We start from the raw sequence: 25054 nt of genomic DNA, 5'->3' as shown, positions 1-25054 counted from the left end.
GTGCCCAAGCTTAGAAAGGTCTCTGTAGATTTAATCTGGGAGAATTTATTACATGATGCTCAATGGAAGACACAGTTGTTTATTTTTTTTTTTATTCAATGAGCTTATCATCCTCATAAACACCTTTAATTCATCAGTCAGTGGAAAGAATCATGTGCTTAAATTATTCAGTTTCCCTCTCTGCTGTTCTTTGGAACTGTCCCCTTCTCTGCACTGATATAGACCACAAGTAGGCCATGCAACACAGGAATACTTGCAAAATGATCAAATTGATCACTGTAATTTTTTAAATGTGATTAAAAGAGGAAAGTTTAAGGATTGTGAAATACTGATAGAGGGAATTCAGTTCATTTAGAAAAACTCAACCATGATGCTTCCACCTTCTTCCATCTTAGATCAAGTATCAGTGACTCTAAAAGCCACTTAGAAAAGTCTGTGGTCACAGATATTTGACTCTCCAGGCAAATGCTTGAGGATAGCAGGAGTACTTCAATATGTTACCAGCCTTTATTTTTATAAATAAATGAGCTCAAATGCTACCTAAGCATAATAAGATGATGTAGGAAGAAAGGGAGGGAGGGAAATTGAGGGAGTAGGACAGTCATGATAAAGAAATTTCTGATTTATATTGTGCAGCAAAAATTCAGAGTAGTTTACTTACCTAAGGAATATCGGACTTGACCATGTTCTCTATTTTAAAAAGTCTCTTTTTAGATAGTATTAAATTGGTCTTAATGGCATTCACTGGAGAGCACAAAAGTTGACAAACTCTCCCCATAGGCACCTCTGAAATGCAGCAATGGCAACAGTGAGACCAGGGTAAGCCTGCTCTCCAACCTCCAGCTAAGTGCTTGAGTGATTGATTATATAGGCTAACTTTCTGCTATTCCTTATAGAATATATAGGCTATGATATACTGCTATTGTGGAAATACACCGAAGAGAGAGAGAAAAAAAAAGAAGTTTGAAAGCAGCTGTTTGGAACGGACCAGGTTGAACACTGATCAGAGGTAGATGTGACACCAAGTTAAACAATCTGATTAACATTCCTGGTTAAAAATTTCTTTCTTCAAAAGCTGTACTTCTAAAATGTTCATACTTGAAACTTCATGACTTACCATTGCATCAAGAATAATTTACACTAAGGTCTCGTTCTGTAAGATATTCTCTATTTGGGCAAAATGATATTTTTGGGTCAAATCCTCTTGTGAAAATCTCTCAGACTGTCAGACTGAAATCTGTTCTCCAGTTCCCTGAATCAATTAAGTCAGTGGGGTTTCATCAGTGCAGCTTGGAACCAAATTTGCTCATTAGTATGGTTAAAGCATTTGCAGCCAGAATGCTGCTCCAAATAAACTTTAATTTTAGCACTAAAAATCAATTTAATACCGAGGGCAAATGAAATTATTTCAGTAGTGATGCTGAGAAAAAGAGAAGACTAAGTGATGACAGACAAAAATGCTAATGTTATTTATTTTTGAAAATTCCAAATGTGTGCCAAATTCTCAATACAGCATACGGATTCTTTTCTGGCCCTAGGGATTAGTGAGTTCTGCTTTGGTTGAACACAAGTGTTAGAAGTCAGTAAAAGAGCACCACTTTTGGCTGAAGAATGACATGCGACCCATCCCACAACAGAGCAGAAGCCAAAGGAATCTTTCTTTAACCAACCTTTGTTATTGTTCAAAGGTTGAAATGGAATTTGTGGGGCTACCTAGCAAAATGAGTTTTCTCCAATACCAGAAGTAGCTGGAAAGTTGATCCAGGCATTGGTTTGGAAGGAAGAAGAAAGCTTTATTTGATGTTCCAGCTTGCCCTATTCATTCTGCTTGAAATGAAACTGGTCTGAGAGAACCAAGTGGAGAGAGCTTCATGAAAGGAGTGTGCAAGAAGGTGAGATGAGGCTATTCTGTTCCAGGGGAAAGATAGAAAAGGCTATGAGAGAATGAGGGCAGAAACCAATAGCAATGTGATAAACGAGCACAACAAGCAGCACCAGAAAGAGGCAGAGGTTACAATGATGTGATCAGGGGTGGATCTAAGGAGCTGAAATTGCTCTGCAGGAACACAAGTGTTCTCATGCTCAACCTCAGTGGTGGTGAACCTAATTCAGACTTCAGGTTGCTTTACTTGATACGGGTTTTGCATCAGGTAAAGGAGGTAACAAAGCTCCTGTGTATGTTATGGCTGTATTTGCCACAGAGTAGATTCGAAATTTAACTGCTATATCAAGATACTGCTAGAAGACATCAGGTAATGGTCTGTGTTTGCCCTCTAGTGGTACAAAGCCAAAATTTCCGTTCTGATCCGTGATGTGAACAAAGCAGCTGAAAGCTTCTATCGGACTCCTGTAGGAGTATATACGGTTACCTTCCACCCAGGAGAATGAAGTACAAAGAAATTAGCAGCTACTAAGAGAAATTGTACAGGAAATTTAAAGCATTATGGCAACAGAACATATGTAATTTAAGCTACAAGATTAGATTTTTCTCTTTCAAAATGTTTCAAGGATGCGTGAATAAAGAACAGAAGAAAAAACTTTATTTCACAGTTATGTCACGGAGTAATTACAAGACAAGAGAGATGCATTAATAGGAATATATTTTATCAGAAGAACTTATACACAGCATGGTATCTAACCTACATGTTAGTTACTTGGTTTTCATGTCATATAGACAGGAAAAATAATAGTTAAATATTGATTTTCCAGATATATATTCCAAATATTCAGAAAGTTTAATATAATTCCCATAACCCAACAAAGCAGAAAATATTTTCCTGTTTTACTATTAAAAATGTGTCTAGGAATTAAAAAGTGGGGTTTTCAGAGCATCCGTGACTCAGGGACAATCCTTGGGAATTTCCCTCAGAAGTCTACCAGTTGTTTTTTCCTTTCTTAAACAACTTTCACAGGTCACAATGAATGAAAAAAGAGCAATGCAAACAGTTCAAACTCAGGACAAATTGCTGAATTTGACAAAACACGGATTAACTAGATTAAATTAACTTGACTATGTACAGTTAACACTAATATGATTTTGAAAAGTCTAAATGATAACACTACATATGTAACAAAATGCAAAGATAAAAAATAAAAAAAATATTACATGCTATTAGCTATGGTCCCTTCTCTTAGAAATATTTATTGAATCTTCTGTCTATTGAGCAGCTGTTGCTACGCTCACTCATTCATTCACTCTTTCATCTGTTATTTGTTTAATTAATTATTCAATCAATTGTTCACTGAGGGACCGTGTATGATCTATGTTTTGCAGTTGACTTCAAAGAGTGAGGCAGCTGAATGCATCCGATAGAAAATAGAAAAAGGCATCGCAAGGTTCACAACAATTATCCAAGGTTCAAAGCCAAAAACGATTTCTTCCAGCCCATTGTCGTATTCTGGGCGGCACCCAAAAGCTGGCGGTATCCAAAGCTGCAAGGGAAGAAAGCAATGCTATATTAATTATAAATGATGAGGGACCAGCCCATAATGACTGTGCTCCCATAAGCCTGCAGTTTAGTTCTGGAAATATCGGAGCCCTCCCTGTTACTGGGGCACAACGGCAGAGATTTCAGCTTTTACTGTTAATAGTTTTTTTACACTTCCTTTATGATGACTAAAAAAAGTTAGATTCCATGTTGAGATAAACTCTGTTCCCCAAAGGCATATCTACTTACTCTTCCAGAAGAATTAAAATTTACTTGCTACAGACTATGGAGCCCTGTAATTTTAACATAAGGCTAGACGGGTTAGGAAGATTTGGGTAGTAGCTTGTGATTTACGTTCAAAATGCCTTACCGAAAGGTTGCAGAGGAATAAAAATGCAGCAATGTTCTTCAGAATTCTCCTCTTGTTGTCAGCCACCGAGCTCCTGCTGCAGAGGGAGAACTCAGAGGCAAAATGCATGCCCGAATCACCTCCCTGACTTGTCCCTTCATTGTCACCGCTGCTCCCAACAGATTCTCTGGCACAGATGCTGCCACGGAACAGGCATGGCAACTCCCCAACATCCTGGGCAGCGTGGCCATTGTAAATCTCCTTGTATGAGGGTGTAAGTGTCAAAGTGCTCCCTTGAGACACTGTCACTATTCGAAGCGTTTTAACATCATCATTCACCTTCTCCTGCTCACGATGTATGGATTCAATGATAAAGAGATTCTGAATGTATTTCTCAATGATGACCAGGACGGAATAGGGCAGATTATACCAAGTGTATTTGGGATGAGCCTGAGCACAGATAATCGCTAGGATGGAGCCCCAGGATAGGAGCCAGGACCCGGCAGCTGTGCCTACCAGCAGCTCTGCATCCAGTTTTCGAGCGGGATTTTTGGAGTTGTCCAATGACCTATCGTCCAGTCTGTAGATCAGCAGGGCAATGACTCCAGCTGTGCACATGAGAGCCAGCACAAAGATTGCATGGAGGTAAAACATTGTCAGTGCTAACTCGCTTTTGATTTTCGAACGTCCAATCTGGATTAAATACACCACAACAATTGCTATTGTGCTAGTTAACACAATTAGTCCAAAAATCATCCCAACGGTTATGCCGTGGAATTTGAATGGAGTTTTGTATTGCTGATGGTGTTCTACTTTGCGGCCGATGTTCTTCCACAGGACATAGAGCATTGTGGATGCTAGAATGTGGTATTCTATATTAAAGGGGTACAGGTAATATATTCCCTGAGAAAATATTGAACAGAGAGTTGTTGTTGTACAATTGCATTGAGGAGCATGGTCATCTAAAACTAAAGGAAAGGGAGAGAGATTAGAACTGTGAACTATACAGAATTGTAGCTTGAAGTGAACAAATAAAACAGTAAAACATAAGGGTAAGATTTCAGTGAGATAACACATCGTGCTGTCCACTCAGCCATCTAAAATGGGCTCAGGTTGTTTAAGTCATTAGCATGGTCCCCAAACCGTGATCTCTAGCTGCTTAGCAATAACCACACCATGAACAAATGCTGCAGCAAAGTGCAGAGGAGCCTTTGTAGAAATACTGTTCTATTACACAAATATCAAAGATGCCAAGGGATTGAGTCCTCAGTCATTTGGGTCAGATGGCCAGCACAAATTTAATGAGAAGAAAGCTCCTCTCATTTGTATCAGTTACTTACACTAGTGTCACTTCTAATAACCACAGCACTTCATTAAATTTTTGTTTATGTCTAGGAAAAAGATAAAATAAACCACAGATACTTTCTTGTGATACCCCAGCATAGTTTGAAGGTAAAATAACTATGAATCTATCTACTCCTTCTGAGAGGAACCTGTGAAATCATTCTCTCTCTGCTGTGCAATAACCTGCATTGTAAACTCAAAGAACAAATTGCACATGTGTGTAAAATAAATGTACTTAATGTGTATTTATAACTCAATCAAGTAATTTAAGAAAGCATACATTTCCACAGTGCCAGAAGATAGCATTTTTACAATGTGTTCATTTAAAAACACTCTGAATCATTCTGCCAAATTCCATGGGTCTGCATACCACATGTTACCTCTCTCCTGGGAAGGATTTTCCATTATCCAAAATTATCCATTCTTGTTTCTCTAGTGATAGTTTAGAAAATAGTAAATTATGTTTTTGCAATAGCTGTATTCAATTTACTTCTTTCATTTACTAATAAAAGGTTACTCAGTGATGTTATTCCTCAAAAGAATTATTTTTTAAGATTTACTTGTATCTTCTGGCAATTGTTTTTATTCTGGACCTCAACCAATGGGTAGATAAAATGACAGAAAACCACAGCCTGAGTTGCATACATGATCATGGTAATACATCTTAGTTATTATATAAAAAGACTGTGTATCAGTTGACTTCTTGCCCATACAGCAGGTACCCAGCTCTGTCCTGCAGAAATGTAGCATTTTGTGTGGGAGCAGCAATTCCAAAATGTACCAACACTTCATCTTACCTATTGTTATATTCCCAAAGCCAAGTGTGATCAGTCTTTCCTTATGTTCATTCAGTTGATGCTTTGACTCTGTTAACACTCCATTTGTCCACAAGAGCAAATTTGTGAACACAGAATGGATAACCCCAAACCTACAAAACAAGGTAATTATTGAAGGAATCTGCACAACATATATCTATATCTATACGTATGTTAAGTAAAATGGATTAATAGTACCACATGTTGCACTACTTAGTGCAGGGAGAAAAAATAGTAAATGATCAAATGATCTCTCTAAACATGTTCCACAGTGGAGCACAATCTATGTTAGACCTTCAAATTAGCACAGAAACAAAATGGATTAATATATTAAAGCACAGATGGGATGCTTTCATGCTCTCTTTTGTGATGTTTTTTATTCTTTGGACTGGATATGTTAATGACAGTGAATTAACATTCTGACCAGGGTTAATTGTTCTGCAAGTTGTATTTCTGTGGTGCTTCTTCATACTCACTGTGGCTGGCCTTTCTTCTAAGAGATACCACTGCTTTGTCTAACTTCTAGTCCATGCATTTTTGTCTCCTGGAGATAGCTTGAAGACAACAGAGGGCTTTATCCCATTCAGACTACTGGTACAGTGAGGCTAGGTCTCCAAGTGGTTTTAAGAATCTTGGTCTTGGACAAGCCATGTCATGGCTTGGTGAAATAGAATGGCATCAGAGAAAGAAATGGGCTAATGATTCTGAAGCTTCTGGTTAAATCCATATAATACTTGTTCTTAATTGCCCAGCATTTCCCTTTTTATTATAGAAGACCATGGTATCTGTTTCCTGGGCACAATCCTTTCATTCACTGTTCTGCCAAGCCTTATTCTCTTGCACCCAAGACTCATGATGTTTCTTCACTAAGAATCTTTATTACTGAACTGTTTGCAGTGAATGACTTGCAATCAGGTATTTCAGAAATTCTACATAGAAACAGAGCTGGTTTCTCCATGTGACACTGCAAGCCTTCTGTGATCACTCTGCTTTCTGCTATAAAGCTGAAATGTTTACCAAGGGAGCTGAGAAAAGGAGAGCTATCATCAGAGCTGAAGTATCTGACTACATTTCTTTTACTTCCTACAAGTGGTCAGCTCACTGACAACTTGACATTATTATTTAAAAAGTTCCTATGTTTGTTTATTTCACTTTTGTGTCAAGACAATTCATGTTCACTGATCTACGCTTCCACAGAACCAAAATACATCAGAGCTAGCTCTTCTGCCTCAAAGACCAGTCCTCAGTTCCATACCAAATGCATGTACTCACTTGTTTCAGAGGACACACCAATTACAGCAGGAGAATCAAGATCTGGTGGCAAAAATATGCAGAACTGAGCTGGGTGCACAGGATACTGCTGGGGAGGCTGTGTTTGTCAGAGTAGTTGCATGCCTGCACCTAGCTCCAAAAGATGAGTTCCTAAAAGGTCATTATAAAATATCCCAGATACACTGCACTGACTGCAGGTTGATGATGCAGATTCCATCTCAGCAAGAGAAAACAGAGTTGTGCATAGTTCTCAGATGTAAATCTGATGCTTCCTTCCTCTAACAAACATACATGATTCTGGACATGTCATACATTACACTCTTTCCCTCTCTCGTAATAAACATATACTTATTCTGTGTCTATTGCATGCTTTAAAGCATGCCTAAAAGAAGAAAAAAATAATTCAGACTATTATCTTCTAACTTGGGTGAACAGTGTTACTTTTTATTTACAATAACACAACTAAGAGGAAAATGAAGCTTTGTGAATTTTCAGTGTTCCTTACACAGTAAAACCATAGGTGTTAAAACACTGTGCAGACGTGCATTTATTGCATTCTCGATGAGGATCAGATCTACTTTACCTTTCAAGTGTTTTGAAAGACTGGATAATATCCTTTGCATGACACCAAAGAAAGTATACCTAAATGAATGAAATAAAGAGAAATGTCATTATACTAATGCATATGTACGAAACTCAAAAAGGAAGGCATACCTGAAAACAGAAACCTTGATGATTTAACCACTGATGACTTATACCATGGTGGCTCCATATCACCTTAGCCTTATCTCTGCCATAGGATATACGTGGTAAAATCTAACAGCAGATGTGAAAACATTCTTCAGAACTAAAATAAAAAAAAGCTTAGTTCAAACACTGAAATCAAGACAGTGGAACAAAAATAGGGATAGAAAAATAACTAAGGTAAAGAAATTAAACACAATCTAGTTTTTGCTCCCAGAGCACATGTTGCATCAAAGGAACAAAGGGCTCTGTCTGTGAAAGAGCTTAATGCAAAGGCTGCCTTGGAACGGTGGAGATCAGAGGTAGGTCAGTGCTAGTTCACTGTTTGCACAGTTGCAGGATATATTTGTTCATTTACTGGCAAGTAATAGGATGTCTCATTATAGTAAAATACAACAGCATCCAACACATGTTCTGCAGAAAATGAATCCCTAGGCTTTCAAATGACAAGTAATTAGGAATCCTCTCTGGTGTAATTTCAGCCTGCATTTCAAGGACATGAGAATTTTCTTCAGTAAGAGGTATGTGGTAAATTACACACTTTACCTTTTCTTTGAGTGCTCATACTAACATTCAAGATTTCATTATTTTAAGCTAAGCAAATGATAAAATTGGCAACATGAGTGACGTAATATTAAATTAAACAAAATTATTGTTCTCTTTGTTCAGCTACATCTATTCCACACTCTAGTTCACAGTAGCTGGAATCACCATCAAGTAGGGGTTACTGGATGCAATAAAGAATGCTGCATGCAAATCAGTAGGAAAAAAAGAAAAAAAGGCTCAACTTCTCAAGTTTGTTTCTCAAAAGTAAAGCAAAGAAACAGTTAGACATTGGTGGCCCTGTCTACAGCAGGGCATTGGAGCTTGATAATCCTTGAGATCACTTCCAATCCAAGCCATTCTGTGATTCTATGGAGAGTGAATAGTATAGGAATGTAAAATTATGTCTACTTCCATCAAATATGAATATTGCTCTCAGACAAAAAAAAAATAGAGATTACTGCTTAAATTTCAATGATTTGTTTTTTCTTTTCTGCTACAGAAATGTAGAATGTAGGTGGTTTGATGGCTCACTTACATGCAACCACAATCACTAGAAAAACCATTATTTTCTTTCTTGTTCTTGCTCTCATCAGTGTGTTACTTAATTATCTTCAAAAGAGCATCAGATCACCTGGCTGCAACTGATTATCGTTCTTTCGTGGCTCTTCCTTTCTTTCTTCACCACAAATCTGCTCATAGAGGCCTAAAGGAATTCGAATTTTGGAGTGTCCTGACAAGAAAGGGGATAAAAATCTCTATCTTCACCTTACCATGAAATACACCTGGCTCCTGCAGATATCAACAGTCCATTATTTGTGCTTTCACACAGACTGGATAACAAGCTGCAACAGAGCTAGGCAGTATTCATGATCCAGGCACTCAAAATAAGGAAAACTATTAAGAAAACTGGCCAGCTCCTTTTTTGCTATGTCATGTAATTAAGAAAAGGGCAATATTTATTCTTGCAATAACAAATTTGCTACGGAACGTCACAATGTAACACAGAGACAAAGCCTGAAAGTAAACAAGTGGATGGAGTATTTTACAGGAGTTGTTGACCATCTTTGGTACTGCACAGCTACTGAGAAGCATAACCAAATGCTTCTGGAAGCAAAATCTATGTTTGCTTGTTACACAAAAGATGTGCAAGTATTTTATTACCCATAAACAAAAGTTGTTTTTTTTTCCACTTGAAGAATCAGGCATCCTTTCCTATCAGGGATATCAGAACAGATAGGTTGATTTTTGTGTGGCAAGTTGTGCATACAGAAATAAGTGAATTGTCTTATCATCAAGCTCCTCTCTTCTGCCACAAAATTCTGAAAAGCTTTATACGTAACAAACTGAAAAACGTATAACTTCAACTACAACGGAGGTTTTTTTTAATTTCTTTTTTGAACCCATAGGAGTTTTCCAGCTGAGCAATTATTGAAATGTCAGGATGCATAGTCTGAATGTGCACATAAAATTTATGTACATGCATTAAAACTTAGCCCTCAAAATTATCTTGTTAAATAGTTAGAAATTAGATAGTGTAAAATCCACTGAAGATGAGAAGGAAAAAAAAAAAAAGAAAGATATTTTTAGCAAGAAGTACATCTATAATATAAAATTGCAACTGGTGACTTTTACCTGTAATATGGTGTGTGCTGCATGTGTAACAGGAAAAATGCCTTCAGTTGGCGACAAACAGTTTGAAAAATCAATATAGTATCCAATTTTAAAGGAGTCCAGAATTAAAGTAATCACTGCAAATAATGTAATTCCACCTGCAAATGAAAAGATATTAGAAAATGTCATTGTACATAGACTAGAGATAATCTCTACCTCATGCCAAAATCTTGTTTAGGAAAATAAATGCAAATTGCTATACATATTCTTGTTTAGGGAAATAAAAGTGGATCTGTGTTCATGAGGATGACTCACTCAGAGTAATAGGTAAGATTACTGAAAGCCTCTGCCCAACACATCACTAAAGCATACCACTATGCACAACTAGTCCATCCAGCGATGGACCTGAAGACTCTCAGCACCTTGTAGATGGCTCTCAAGTCCTTGCAAGATCAGCCTCTCAAAATGTAGCTCTGGAGCAGCCATACAGTGCATAAATTAATGCTTTATGTGGTCACAAAACCAACTATACAAATCAGGGGAACTGAACAATAATGTTACAGTTTCCAGACCCAAGAACTCTATAGCAGGCAGTAACACAATCACTTGATATGCCATCTCCGTTGTTTGGAGGCTGCACTTCATGTCAGAGACCAAAACTGCAACAAGCTGTGCGGGTTGGTTTTTAGAAAGGAGCCAAAGATGAAAACTTCAGTATTATAACTTAATCCTAGTTATTGATATATAACATTATTAAAAATTTTGAAGATGGTCCCGCTATTTTTATATTTGCAAGTTTAAGAAATATTGTATAATTTCTATTGAGCACCGTACTAAGAAAATTTGATTATTTTTCTAATGTTCATTGAAATTTCTGTATTTTAAAAGATCAAGAATAGGATTTTCAGTATTGCAAAGCGTTGGCTTAATTCTTCCTATTAGCCATTAAAAAGCAGGAAATCAAGATGATACAGTTGTGAAAGTGTCACTCTAAAAATAGAGTTTGGATTTTAAAGGACAATTTAATGCAAGTAAGAAAAAGATGTAAGCTGAAGTCTGCCAAGAGCTGGGCAAGGTGACCAGCCACCTATGCTTTAAACTGAAGATGTGCTGCTGGAGAACATAAAGAAATAAAGCCATTTGCGAAACCAATCAATTTCCCATTCGAGTTCTTTGTCTCAGCAGGCTGAACTTCAAAATAATGATTACAGAGCTTTTCATTACAGGAAAGTGTCCTTAGGGGAATAAAATTTGGAACAACAAAAGGGAAGAAGTCCATCTATACAAGGCTTCATCAGTTTCCCCGGGATTATTTGGATCAGGACAGCAGGACTTCGTTTAAGACAAAGATCTCACAGGAACTTTTGTCAGTAAGTAGAAGAGGCTGGTCTACCATGCAAGCTGGAAGGGAACTGCTCTAGTTCACAAAGTTCATATTTAGGCACAAAAAGACTTCAGGAAACCTTTATGCAGGCAGTTCTTGTCATTGGCCATTTCTCCTTCTAACTTTGTTAACTGTGTGCCAGGACTCTGCTACAAAAGGTCTTTGTTAAGTTATTCTCTTCCCATATTTGCCATAGCCACCTACCACCACTTTCACCAAAATGATGATCACGGTTTGAAGGGAATCATGAAAATACACTGAGCCTGTGTTTACATGTTGTACTAGTTGATTCACAGACATTTTCTCCAGCGATGAAAGCAAGGACATGTTCTTCAAAAGCGGCTGATAAAGCTAGTCAAGAATTGCCAAGAGCTTTCTGTGGAAAGACTTGATGAAAATGTGTCAATGCCCCTCATTTTTGGACTTCTCTGCCAGATAAAAGATTTCTAAGCCAACCCATTGATACAGGGAAGAACAAGAGGGATCTTGGCAGAGGAACTGCCACCTTAGCTCAGCTAAGTTTTCTCTTACTAGTACAGAACAAAGGAGTTTTACGAGCTTGATGTAACTACAAGAAACTCTTAAGAATAGGAAAGTGTAGGACTTTCCCTAAGGACAAATTTATTGAATTGCAGCGTAGACATCCAAGAAAAACCGTGGAAGCCGCCACAGCCAAGAACATATTACAAAGAGCAACCCTGTGCTACTAAAAGAAATGGATAAGGTAACCAAGTAGTGCATTCCAGGATCTTATTTCTCAATGTCTGTAGCTCCTTATATCCTGTAGGACAAATGAAATGCTGTGAATTCTGTGCCAATAGAAGAAAGGGCAGGGGGTTCTGCTCTTCTCACCCATGTTAAGTAGTATTTATTCCATACTTAGGAGGAGAAAGTTTTTCTTTGTAACAAAAGTATAGCTTGATCCAAAATAGGATCAAATTAAAGCTTGCAATTATGAATTTTGGTAGGATTTAAGTCACAAAAGGTAATAAATGAAAAAAATGCCTGATAACTGAACATTATTTTGGAAAACAGTGAATAATCAAAAGAAACAGTTGGCACATAAGTCCATACATTCAAGAGAGTCTACAGACCATGGCTGTATATTGTTATACATTAAAAAATAATAATTTTAAAAAATCCCCTAATAATTCCTCAGATTAATTCTTATAAAATAATTGCTAACAGTTGCAAAGAAAAATGAAAGACACACAGCCACTGAGGCTAAACTAGACTTTCACACCACAGCCTTACTTCTCAAACTAATCAAATTTTAGATGTTCTTGGGATTTTCATCTAAGTTTTTCATTAGCTGATGCTGTGATAATTGATTGCTGTATCTTTGCTAGAGCAAGAAAATACTTCATGCCTAGGCTGTTTTATAGCACTCAACATACTTACTTTCCAACCTACTATTTGAAGTACCAAGACTGGAAAAGCAGTCAGTAAAGCTGGGCTTGTCTATTCCTGTATGTAATGTTGATTTGGGCTTCCTTTTCCTGGGAACCAGAAATATGGCATTCGGTGGGACTGCAGTGTGCCCCACCAGTCTTTGGTATAACTTGTGTCCTTACAATAGGCACCTGAACTGAAAATAATAGCCATTACAGCCCTCCATTACCCTTCTGGAATTGCATATTTTTCTTACAAGTAGTGCTAGCTTCTGATTACTTTTACATGTTTATATATTTTACCTACTAAACTATACACTGGTTTGGACAAGTATCTTGCCCTCTTCTAATTCGAGGTTATTCTAAGGTTTGATGGTTGAATTTGGTGATCTTGAAGATCCAGCCTACAGACGGTACCCCAGGGCAGCCTGACCTGTTGTTGGCAGCCCTGCTCATGGCACGGGGATTGAAGCTTCTCATCTTTAAGGTCCCTTCCAACCTAAGCCATTCTGTGATTCCATAAAACTATTCTAAGGCATCACTGGACACGTACAAATGGGAATATCTGGAATACATGAGTGGAGAGAACCCTTGGGGATATTTCTGACTGGTGCTACCATAAGGACTATTTCATTGCCTGGAAAAGGTGGTAAATCCTGTGGGAATGTTGCACGTAACAACTGCCTCTTCCAAAATCTGTATTTTATTTCTTATGTATTGTCAAAGTAGCCTGGTACATGCGGGAAAGGGGAAAAATGGCTCTGCACTTTTCAGCACTGTAAGTAGTACACTGGGAAGTGGGAATGTTTAGAGACAGTTTTCCCACGTGATCCCTCATTAGGGATCTTTATGCCTGTATTTAACTAGCACTCGTTGTGTGTGCACAAATCCCCAGCACCAGGATGCTCCCTGATAGAGATGCAGAGGGGATCGGTGCGGTATGGAGGTGGGTGATGGCACACACACACATCCCGTGCCCGGTGCCACCTGCATGCCATATACTTACACTTCAGCCAGCGGGCTCCAGCATGCGTGTCCTTGTCTCGGATAAGCCTCCTTTGCGTGCAGCTCCTGCACAGGTACCACAGCATCCACAGCAGCTGGACAAGCATCAGCGTGATGAGGTAGGAGAGCAGATGGCTCTTGCTGATACCGACGGCGTGCACAGCCCAGGCGAAGGTGAGCAGCAGCCCGGCCAGGAACAGGTTGATGCCGTACTGGCTGCTGAGGATCTCGGCGTTTTTCTGCGGGTAGCTGCCTCCCGCGGAGGACGAACCGCCGGCTTTCTCCATCTCCCAGTTGCTCGCTGCGGGCCCCGCTTCCCCGGGCAGCCCCAAGCCCGGCCCACAGCGGCACCGGGGGCGGAGCGGGACCGCCGGCCCTCGCCGTGCCTCCCGCCGCTGCGGGGCTGCTGAGGGGCGGCGGGCACCGTGCCCTGGGGACGGCAGCAGGACCAGAGGAGAAAACGTTCTGTGACCTATAGCCAGAAGACAGGAATGCACGCAAACCTCCAGATCCGGAGCACCAGTTGCTTGCCTGTGGGGGCTGACAGGAACTCATCCCAGCGTAAAACATGAAATATTTCAGGTGGTATTTTGTTTGTGTTCAACACGAATTCTCCTAATGCTAGGTGTTCGCGTAGCCATAGGTTGGAGGCTAAATACAAAGATAGACTTGTCCTTATTCTGGCCAGGCAGGTCTCACATCTTTACCCTAACCCTGGTGGTGGCATATCAAACATCCAAAGCAATGGTGTTTGTTTTTATTTTGTTTTTTACACTCTGCAGCCTATGTCTCGAATGAAATTAAACCACTAACTCAACTACTTAAACAACTGGAAGGAATGAGAAGATGGCATTTATTTTACTCCAACTGGCAAAACTTAAGGTTTTAAGCTTCTCTTTTGAAGCTAAAGAACGAAAGTAACAAAGGACATTTCTGGTAACAGATGAACACATAAGCCTTCCATCACCTCAGAACTACATTCGTTCTTTTCTGAAGCTTGTAGAACTGCTATGTTCTACTTGGTATCTTACCCAGTTGTTACATCTAAAGAAAAGGAACATAGGTGCTTTCATTTTACAGAGCTTCTACATGTAACTGTCTGGGTTATTTTATTTCCATTCCTTTTAAGAGGATTTTAAAGCATCTAGTTTTACCTGTGAAGAAGAGCTCTTTGACACTGGCACATATTCTCATTCTTAAAAGAAATCAATGGAAATGGACAAAAAATAATATATATCTAGAGAGAGCATGGTTTGAAGCCAGCAAATATATTCATGCTTTAGTGCAAGTAAGGCTTTTGACAACCTAATCATTGTTTTCAGGAAGCTATTAAGATATCTCTTTCTGATGTCTTGCCCTAAGTTCTTGATTTGGTAGAAGGAAAATAAGGAAAGCAAGGAGTTGACAGAACTGGAAGTAGCAACAAGATTTTGTCAGGTTGTTAATTACAGCAAACATTCTTACCAGATTCACCACTACTTGCTTTTGAGCATACAAGGATATGAGTATTGCATTTGATACTCAGAATGGTTACCAAAAGACCTTGCAAGACTTCTGTGCAGTAAGCTTCTCTCTCTACCTGGCATTCTCAGAAAAAGACAAAGTAGTCAGAGGGCAAATACCTCTAACCAAGTTATACGAACTGGTTTTACACAATCAATTAACCCAGCTGAGAGGTCATGAAAGACAAACACGGGCAAAATGATGGGCTGACAGACCAAGAACAGTGGAATTTGATGGCTAAACAATTAAGTACTGACCAATAATTAATCACTTTTATACAAAGTTTATTAAGATGTCCAAAAGAATACATTTGAAACAAACATGTAGCAAATATTAATTCAAAAGGACAAAACAACTTAAAGCACCCAGAGTATTTATATAGTTGATAAATAAAAATACAATGACTATTACCATCCCTGAGCAACAGTGCATTTAAACATCATAATGAACAAAGTAACTCAATGTGCACATCTGTGCAGACATAAAATTGTTGGAATTTGTTAAAAGATTAAGATTTTAAGATCTTTTCAGTACAAATGTTTTTTAAAATTCAAATATTTTATTTTAAAAAAAATATCAAGCTGTTTACAACCAACTTAGCAGTAGCGTTAATGTATTTTGGTTTGGTTTGACTGATCCTTTAAACTGCATACTGACAGCAATTTTTCTTCAATGAAGCAGCAGTAACTTCAGACATCTACATTTTTCATTACTAAAAATTTCACATATTGTTTTTTCAGCAATGGTGTGAATCTGAAAGTCAGGATAACGAACACAGACTCTTCTAACTGTCCAGACTTCAAGCAACAACCACAAAGAGTAAATTTAAGCAAGTTTCAGCACCCGGCTTTTACGTTCTCGTATCTTCCATAAAAAACGTTTAACAAAATGACATATACAAAATGGTCTGGAAACTAAATGGTGCCCAGATACTTTAGTATCACAGCCAAGCTGAACAAACTGACAATGTTATTTTATTTACCCAGATGCGTGTGGCTTTTCATTTAATATTGACCTCTATTACTGAGGAAGGAAAAATGGCAATTTTATTAACAGGCACTTTAAAGAATGAAAAGTTACTTTTTGAATAAAATACATAGAATAAAACATAGTGCATACATCAAAATAATTTTCTTCGTGCTCCTAATTTCTTGTGTAACATTCCTATTGTTCACTGTATTGCTGGTTACTCACAACTTGATAGCTCGCCTTTGGCTGTAGACAAATTATGTCAATACAAGTGTAATCCATTTATTTCACTGTTGGCACTGTCAGATTATCAGTGATGTAAATTTCAACCAGCTTTCTAGACCCGTACTCAAATCCATATCTTTTTTTCAAATACTTACATATTTGAAGTCAAGGGTTAGATCAATGAAATATTTCCTTCAATGAAAACATAAAATTATAAATCTAGTGGATCAATAAATGTCTCCTCTGTTGTCATCTATCTCCAAGTTTATAAGCTCAAAGAGATTCCAAATATTAGTATTTTAGCTATCAATTCAAATGTAAAAATAGCATATTAAAAACCATAACGTTTAAATTTAAGGATCACTTATTTTCAAATCAATCAACACACTTGAAGCAGGAAGTTGGACTAAGTGACCTCTGGAGTCCACAGATGGGATTTAAGACTAGGTGAATGATTAATAAGTCAGTTCTATAATGTTGTTAGAAAGAAAGTACGAAATGCATTATGTCACTAAAAGAAAATCTATCCATCTTTCAATTACTTGCTAATCATCTGCCTTCTTGCAGCCATTGGTTGAACCATGGATTAATGTCAATTTCATGTATAAAATCAGGTAGCTTAGTATAATCAGAATGGAATGGAACTAAAGCAACATCCACTCCGTAGGATAATTTTTACTTGAATCCTCCACACGAAGCTGAAAGAAAAGAAAAAAACACATCAAATGTTATGCATACACATATATACACACACTACAAGGCTTTACATACTGCACAAGCCATATCCTGTACTAATTTGATATACATTAGTTGGATGATTTTACATCATCAAGTAAATAATATGCTGTATAAAATAATTTACCAGGCTGTTCATTGAGAAAACCAGGATGTTTTCCTAAGATTTAGCTGTTCAGAATATCTGCAGTTCACTTATACTTCTTACTTTCTACCTCTAAGTACAAATTAAAGCAGTATGGTTGTTTCAGACTATTGATATGAGCACAGCTCTAACAGCTCACAATGTACTCTTTCCCCACCTTTCCAGCACTTAAACAGAGCATTGCTAATGACAGAAGGAATAAACATGCACTGAAGAATTTTGCATTAGCAAACATAACTCAAGGTCCCAAAATAAACTAAAGCAGTTCTGAAGGAGCCACCTCCCTGGATGATACAGCTGTGATTTGGGGAGCATCTCTCACTCCACTTATTGAGCTGTCTTTAATGTTTTCCCCACTGAGTTTTTCCATTTTCACAGGATCCATTTGAATAGAATATCAACAAAATCTGAAAAGCCCTTTTCAACACGGTGGCTGTTGAGAAAGAATTTCTAAAGTTGAAAAACTGTCTGTATTTGCCATAAAAAGGTTGCTTTTAAGGAAGAACTAGACCATTCACCACAAAAATCAAAGCAGCATACTCAGCGATAAAGGTAAGACAATCTGAGTTTAAGAGAAGACAACTGCATTTGGATAGCTTCTCCCTTTTACTATCATGTCAAGCAACTTCCCTAAGAAGTTTTCCCAGCCTGGATAGAAACTGCAAGTATTTGGCCTGTACTCCCCAAAACCATCCACTCTCACTCATCTTTTCACTGTCCACAAGAGAATCTTTCAGAAGAAGAAAAAGGTATTCTTCCCTTAAAGATACTTGCATATTTTCAGGTAACTCCATTTGCCATAAAATTTCAGCATTCTAAAACTGTATATAAAATGTAAAGAAAGAATCCTTAAATGGTTTATATAACAAAGCAACTCATGCAACAAGATAAACGCTTCTATGTGCTTGAATAATTCAATTATTTACCTGTAAGACTTATCCTAGGAGCGACACAAGCATCACAACACCCATAAACTGAATGAACAACACCACAGGTGTGATAAATGACCAGACTGGCCATAAGGCAACGTTAAAACTGGGAATAAAAGAAGAAGGCTTTAGAGAAGTTCACACTGTGGAAAAGCCAGGCACAGAAGTAAATCATAGCACAAGAAGAAATGAAGTTCAAACAACTTAAACTGAAGAACACTTATTTCTTTACAACTTCACAGATAAAAAGAAAATAGGGCAAAAAGAGCACGTATTTATAAAATAGATAGTTTAGTTTACTGCTTATTTACTGACATCTCATCCTGAAACTTCAGTAACTCCTGCAGATTTGTTTTACTCTGAATAAAACCACTCAGACTCATCAAGGGTAAACGTGCACAGAGATTATGTAAGTAAAAGATATGAGAAACATTCTTGATTTTTCCACGGGCAAGCACAGTATCTGAGGAAAACAAACCTTAATTTGTACTTACAGCCAAGTCGATTTGAGTATGAATTAAAACAAAGGGATAGCAAGAAAATTTATTTTACAAATGGTTTACAAGGATTACGGATCTTACTAATTCTAAACTATTTCTTCAATCAGAAAAGATCCAGTACTTGAAAGTAAGCTTTTTAATGACAGCTTAAAATATTATAAATCTTGCATCATGGATGAATGTTGAAAACGAAGAAATCGTGCTATACTATCTCCAATACATTAAGTGGAATTAGAGGAATTATACTTCTGATCAAATGAAGCCATTAATACAGTTTGAACTGCTCAGGTGCAGCAAAAGTCTGTGTATACGTTTCAACTCACCAAACTGCTGCTGCAATAAAAGTGGCAGTCGTGACAGGTATCAGTACAGGATACTGCACATCGTAGTCCTCAATTCCACGATACCACTCAAGATATATTATGCAGTAAAAGGCAACAGATAAACATGCAGCCAATAAACAACTGCCAGAGGTAAACCACCAACTGTTGTAGAAGGGAAAATCACATTAAGTATAGTAACATCTCAGTCCACATATTACTCTTCATTCTATTCCAGAAACAGAACAGACAATACCTGTTAAATTTACAGATTAGCCTAGAACTCCTGAAATATTTTTCTTAAATTACTTTTATGAAATACTTGCATAGCTACTAGAGTTTAATTTCACAATACATCACTCCTGTTCAAAAGGCACCTTCAGGTGAAGCTATCTGAAAATATTTAATGTCTATCAACCCCACTGAGAATTAACTTTATGAAAAAGATATAATTCTGTGAAATTATTTCTCAACTATTTCATAGCAATTATTTCTAATATTTTCAGTCTACTCGATAGACATCTAAACAAGGAAAAAAAAAACCCTTCTTCTGATGCTTACAGATTAATTTCAGCTTTTTTTTTTTTTTTTTAATTAAAATCAAAACCCCAATACTTTCAACAAAATAGGCAATGGTTTCTTGTACTTAAGCACAAATATGAAGGTACCATATTAAGATATAATGTTACTAGAACACATTTTACATGCACATAAATGGTTTGGTGAAGCCTGAAAAAAAAAAAAAAAAAAAAAGGATTCAGGTGGTCCAGGTGGTACCAGTCTGTATTTTCGTGCACAGCCACCTAGAGCTGGTCACCCAGGACTACATCCAGGAAGCTGCAGTATTTCCAAGGACAGAGGTTCTGCAGCCTTTCTGGGCAGCCTGCTCCAGTGCACAATAAAGAAATGTTTCCTGATGCTCAGGTAGAACCTCTTTGTTTCGATTTGGGGCATCACTGAAAAGCATTTGGCTCCATCTTCTTTGCACCTTGCCTTCAGATATTTGTACACATTGATGAGATTCCCCCCTCCTCACCTTATCCTCTCCAGGCTGAACAGACCCCACTCACTCTGTTTCTATTGTGGATCTTGTTTATCCAAGATTCAAAACACAAAGTTTATATGTAACAATCTGAACATAAGCTGAAAACACAACTTGTCTTTGTAAGAAATTTTTGTAAGGCATCTTACCTATCTGCTTGAATTGTCTCTTTAATAGATTTAAAAAAATCAAAGTAATATGTCACAGCAATGGAAGCCAAAATCCAGAATGCAGAATGAACGTTCAGTCTAGGAGAGGGCTTCTTTTTCTTTTCTCCAGCTGTAGACTCTTCTGTAAACATGAACATAATGATACCACCATAGCCAGTCACTAACTGCAGTGTCATTACAGAGTCGTAGAACTGGCAGAGTTGGAAGGGACCTTCAAAAGTCATCGAGTCCAACTCCCTTGCCATGAACAGGGACATGCACAGCTAAATAGATTGCGCTTTTACCTGGGCAGAAGCAGTGGAGCAGAGGTACCTGTTGAGGTACGTACGTGGTGCTTCACGCACTGTTCTGATCGTTACTGGTGGTTTGCATGCCTTCAGCAGCCTGACGCACACCGGCCCTGCACCCCGCAGAAGCACTGCCACCGGCTGAGCCCCCTACAAGCGTTAGGACCTCCGCTCTGCCCTTCAGCACCGCCACCATCAGCAGCACCTCTATCGTACGGCCGAGGACGAGCGGGAAGGCAGCGCTAGCAAGCCGTGGGGGCGAGGCTCCGGGAACCCCCGAACATCCCGAGCGTGCTCATCCTCCCACCTGCTCCACCGACTGCCCCACAGCCCCAACCTCTCCCGGCAGCGGCAGCGTTCCCGGCACCACCCACCGGCCGTCCCGCTGCCCCGGAGCAGCGGCTGCAGCAGCGTGGCTGGGCATTCTGCCCCTTGCTCCAAATGGCGTCTGAGCCTGGGGAGCGGCTCCCCGAGCAGCCCGCCGCCCTCCATCTTGGACCGCTCCGGCAGTGACGCGACGGGGCGGGCGCTTCCCTCAACGCATAGTGCTGCCGTGAGATGGCCTGTGGTTTTGTGCAGGGTGTCGCGGCCGGCTAGGTTCGTCACCGGTTCTACGGCTGTTACCTCTCCAAAGCGGGTGCTGTGGGCACCGTGCTTAGCCTCATGGAGTCACACCTTGCGGCTGTGTAAGCCCACCAGACCGAGCAGAAATACCTGCCATGCAGCGTTACCAGGAGCTAGTTCTCCATGCCTGATCTAGGTGTAGCTGCTTGCCTGTTTCACCCAGGTGACTGCCTTCTTGGATTCGTCAATTAATGCTCACCTGATAAAACAACACTTCATATTATTCATCCCTAAAGAAAACTGATGAAAGCGTGCCTTATGAGTGCAGCTGTAGCAAATAGTGACTCTGATAATGGACCAGCAATATATTACAAATTAGTGGTGTTGTGAATGATGCCAGTCGTCGTTGAAAATGGGAAACTGTGTTATGTAAATCCAAGTGAAAATAAATAAATAAATACATAAAAAATGAGGCTTGTTTTATCAAAGTAGCTAAAAAAAATAGGAAAAATAAGCAGAGATTGGGTAGCACATAAACATTTTGCTGTTTGTGTTTTGCAGACCACGTGGAACTGGGATTGTTTAGTCTGGAGAAGGGAAGGCTCAGGGGTCCTAATTGCTACAACTGCCTGAGAGAAGGTTGTGGAGAGGTGAGGGTCAGCCTCCTCTCCCAAATGACAGTGATAGGATGAGAGGAAATGTCTTCATGCTGTGCCAGGGGAGGTTCAGGTTAGATATTTGGAGAAATGTCTGAAAGAGAGGGATGGGAAACTGGAATGGGCTGCCTGTGGAGGTGGTGGAGTCACGGTCCCTGAAAGTGTTCAAGAAATGTGTAATGTGGCAGTGAGGGACATGGTCAGTGGGATGGTGGGGAAGGGCTGATGGTTGGACTGGGTGACCTTAGAGATCTTTTCCAGCCTTAATGGTTGTATGATAGAGGTAGCACAGGACTCAAACAAAAATCTCAGAGAACTATTCCATAAAGGCTGAGATTCGTATGAGATAGATTGAAGAAAAAATAATTTTAGTACATATTCTAGTTAACAAAAGTATATTTACCATCAAGTATATTTACCATCCTTGAAGAAAAAATAATTTTAGTACATATTCTAGTTAACAAAAGTATATTTACCATCAAGTATATTTACCATCCTTCTAGTTGTTCATAAATTGAAATTCAGAACATAAATGTTTCATTATCTGATTTGACTTTCCCTTTTAGAAGGTAAACAGTATTTTGCATGAAATCGGTGAGTATGAAAAATAAGTTTTCACAATACCACATGCATTCTTCAGCATAAATGTTTTGCAGATATTTTCTTTGTAGTTTCACGTTCAGAAAACAGGAAAAACAAGATGAATGGCATGTAGGCAGTGGTTAATAATTGTGACCTTATCAAAGACCTTTTGAAATGGGGAAAAAAAAATACCAAACAACCAACTTGAATAAATCTTTAAGAAATAATAGGTCTTCTGTAGGTACAGCCTAATTCAGTAAAGTGCTAGAGCAGCTTCACAACTCAGTAGACTTGCACTAATCTAAATTGTGTAATGATAGCCCTAACAGTAGTTATGACCAAATTTTTCAATACATTAACAATTTATGTTATATTTGGTTTGAGTTACAGGTGATTAAGCATTGGAGAATTTGGCTTAATCTGTGCATTTTGCAAGTGGAAGAAGAATAATTCTTCATTTATATGACTTCTCAGCTGAAATAGCATGTCTCTACTCGCTCATCATGTACTTTTCTGTGCATTTTACGTCCTGCCCAGCATATGGGTGAAGCAAGGCACAGGACTGATGATGAGCGACTTGGCAGCAATTATTGCAGAGATAAAGGAAATGAGGCTTCATTACTTAGGATACTCAAGGTGTACATTTAACAGGTGAGTTGCAAAGTCCTGCACCTGTACTGACGTAGCAGATCCTGGGCTGTACCTACAGGGGCATTACGAGCAGAGATGGAGTTGTAATCATCCCACTCAGCGCTTGTCAGACTGGACCTGGAGTCCAGTTCTTGTTCCCCAGTTCAATTCAGATGTGGGCAGACTGGAGAGGTTCCAGAGGAAGGCCATGAAGGAGATCGAAGGGCTCAAACACCTGGCTATAAGGAAGGGCTGAAAGAGAACTTTTCAACCTGGAGAAGTAAAGGGTTAGGGGGAACTTCATTACAGTATTTCAGTACTTGTAGCAAGTACTCTTGTACTTGCTACAGAGGGCATGGAGGCACTTCCTTCACAAAGGGGTGACATGGGGAAAATAAGGGGTAATGGGTACAAGCTGCACTGGGTAAGGCTCTGTCTTGATATGACATTTTTTTAATGATGATAACAATCAGTCACTGAAACAATCTCTCCAGGCACGTGGTAGAGTTCCTATCACTGGAGACTTTCAAGATGCAATTGTGTAAGGTGCTGGATAATCTCACCTAGGCTTCCTTTTCCTACAAGGGGTTGGACCTTATGATCTTTTGAGGTCCCTTTCATCCTTGATTGTTCTGTGATTCTATTTGCCATGTAGCCTGGTATGCAGATATACTGCATTGTATCATCTGCCAGAAGATGTAATCTTTTCAGCCAAGGGGCTGCAAACAGTGATTCACACAGTATATTTTCCTAAATGTCCCATCATCTGTTTTGTAGGGATTTCTCATGTTGAATGAAGCAAGAGTTCTGATTATTTTTTATTACTTTGCATTGACTTTTGAGTAAATTCAATGTAAAAAAAAAAAGCAAGAATTTATTTGCTTACTTCACTTGCTGTAGAACATGCCTTATATCCACATCATGAACATTAATGTCTGTGATTATGTTTTGTTTAGTTCAGCTGAATATTTTGAAGTTAACAGCTTATAGGAGTCTCTGATCTCAGCTTTCTTAGCAATGAAATAAAGGATTCTTTGTTTTACTTCCTTGAATGAAATGATTACCTCAGCCTTCACTTTCATGCTGGTAACTCGAATAGGAAACAAAGGAAATCATGCACTCTCTTTGCTAAAGCTATTCATAGGAAATATCTTTGATTTAAAGGTGGTAATTAAATAAATATGTATGCTTGAAAAGGTTAAGATCTGTTAGTGTTGTTAAACTGAAGACTCCTGTTTACCTACAGAGTAGGCATTGTGCAAAGAGCTGAAATAAGAGCTTCCCTTCCCTGGCTCAGTTTTGACCTTAACCTAGACCACTCATGTTCAGTGTTTATAGAGCCGAGATGTTTTCTGTGATCTTTTCACAGAGCTTCTCTGATTCAGTCATTATTAATCTGCTTAAGGATAATGATCAGGAGCTGAACTGAGGCTGGTACAAAATCAACAACATAATCAACAAAGCATCCAGACTGTGGGTGTGTTATGGATAATTCTTGCAAGTAAAAGTTTCATTTGCATTCATTTGCAAAAATTGCATTCAACACCTTCAAGTTCTTTTCTTTTAAAGATAAAAGAATGCTTTATTTCAGTGCTTTTAAACATTCAAGCTTTTGAAATTATAAATGAAAACTGAGTTTTCCAATCTTGCATATATTTAAGTTTGTTCTCTTGGTGTTCACTTGAGTATTTCCCACTTACTGACTGTTGTTTTAATGTTCATTTACAAGTAACTCTTAATACAGAAGTGTTATTTTATATTCCCTGTGTAGGTTCATGTGTATTTTAGAATTAGATTTCTAATTTGACTTTTAAAAAAGTAAAATTTGTTTTCTAGTATTCTATCAAATATCTGCAAATTTTTCCCCATTGCAAAAGTTAGTAGCTGTGTTTGTTCACAAGAAGCTTG

At 38.5% G+C, this 25054-nt stretch overlaps 2 protein-coding genes across 3 annotated transcripts; both read right to left on the bottom strand.

Annotated features, from left to right (window-relative positions):
* Window positions 1-2875: 2875 nt before the first annotated feature.
* OTOP1 (otopetrin 1) lies at window positions 2876-14176 on the bottom strand. Its single transcript, XM_052681665.1, has 6 exons — window positions 13891-14176; window positions 10131-10267; window positions 7792-7850; window positions 5919-6049; window positions 3799-4745; window positions 2876-3432 (listed from the first exon to the last, which is right to left on the bottom strand). Exons 1-6 carry the CDS (start codon window positions 14174-14176, stop codon window positions 3262-3264), a joined length of 1731 nt encoding a protein of 576 aa, XP_052537625.1. The 3' UTR covers window positions 2876-3261.
* A 1479-nt stretch (window positions 14177-15655) lies between these two features.
* TMEM128 (transmembrane protein 128) lies at window positions 15656-21238 on the bottom strand. 2 transcript variants are annotated; one of them, XM_052681684.1, is made up of 5 exons: window positions 21089-21235; window positions 20407-20548; window positions 19219-19380; window positions 18393-18501; window positions 15656-17284 (listed from the first exon to the last, which is right to left on the bottom strand). In XM_052681684.1, the coding sequence occupies exons 1-4, from the start codon at window positions 21204-21206 to the stop codon at window positions 18402-18404; spliced, it is 522 nt and encodes a 173-aa protein (XP_052537644.1). In that variant the 5' UTR covers window positions 21207-21235; the 3' UTR covers window positions 15656-17284; window positions 18393-18401. The 2 variants fall into 2 exon arrangements, with proteins under 2 accessions (XP_052537644.1, XP_052537645.1); XM_052681685.1 differs by lacking the exon at window positions 18393-18501 and having other exon boundaries at window positions 21089-21238.
* Window positions 21239-25054: the final 3816 nt, after the last annotated feature.

Source organism: Tympanuchus pallidicinctus, unplaced genomic scaffold (assembly GCF_026119805.1).
Source record: "Tympanuchus pallidicinctus isolate F22 unplaced genomic scaffold, pur_lepc_1.0 scaffold2, whole genome shotgun sequence".
In the NCBI taxonomy this organism is placed as follows: Eukaryota; Metazoa; Chordata; class Aves; order Galliformes; family Phasianidae; genus Tympanuchus; species Tympanuchus pallidicinctus.
The sequence above is the reverse complement of the archived record's forward strand: the minus strand, read 5'-3'. Positions and strand labels throughout refer to the sequence as shown.

What these genes read in the sequence shown, in the direction of transcription:
- TMEM128 (XM_052681684.1), bottom strand. Translation starts at nt 21,206, where the DNA reads ATGGAGGGCGGCGGGCTGCTCGGGGAGCCGCTCCCCAGGCTCAGACGC. An exon ending in CCGGGGCAGCGGGACGGCCG is followed by an intron (nt 20,549 to 21,088) that starts GTGGGTGGTGCC and finishes TCATGTTTACAG; the next exon opens with AAGAGTCTACAGCTGGAGAA. An exon ending in TTTATTGCAGCAGCAGTTTG is followed by an intron (nt 18,502 to 19,218) that starts GTGAGTTGAAAC and finishes TTTTATTCCCAG; the next exon opens with TTTTAACGTTGCCTTATGGC.
- OTOP1 (XM_052681665.1), bottom strand. Translation starts at nt 14,176, where the DNA reads ATGGAGAAAGCCGGCGGTTCGTCCTCCGCGGGAGGCAGCTACCCGCAG. An exon ending in TGGAGCCCGCTGGCTGAAGT is followed by an intron (nt 10,268 to 13,890) that starts GTAAGTATATGG and finishes TTTCATTTGCAG; the next exon opens with GTGGAATTACATTATTTGCA. An exon ending in CTTTGGGAATATAACAATAG is followed by an intron (nt 4,746 to 5,918) that starts GTAAGATGAAGT and finishes CCTTTCCTTTAG; the next exon opens with TTTTAGATGACCATGCTCCT.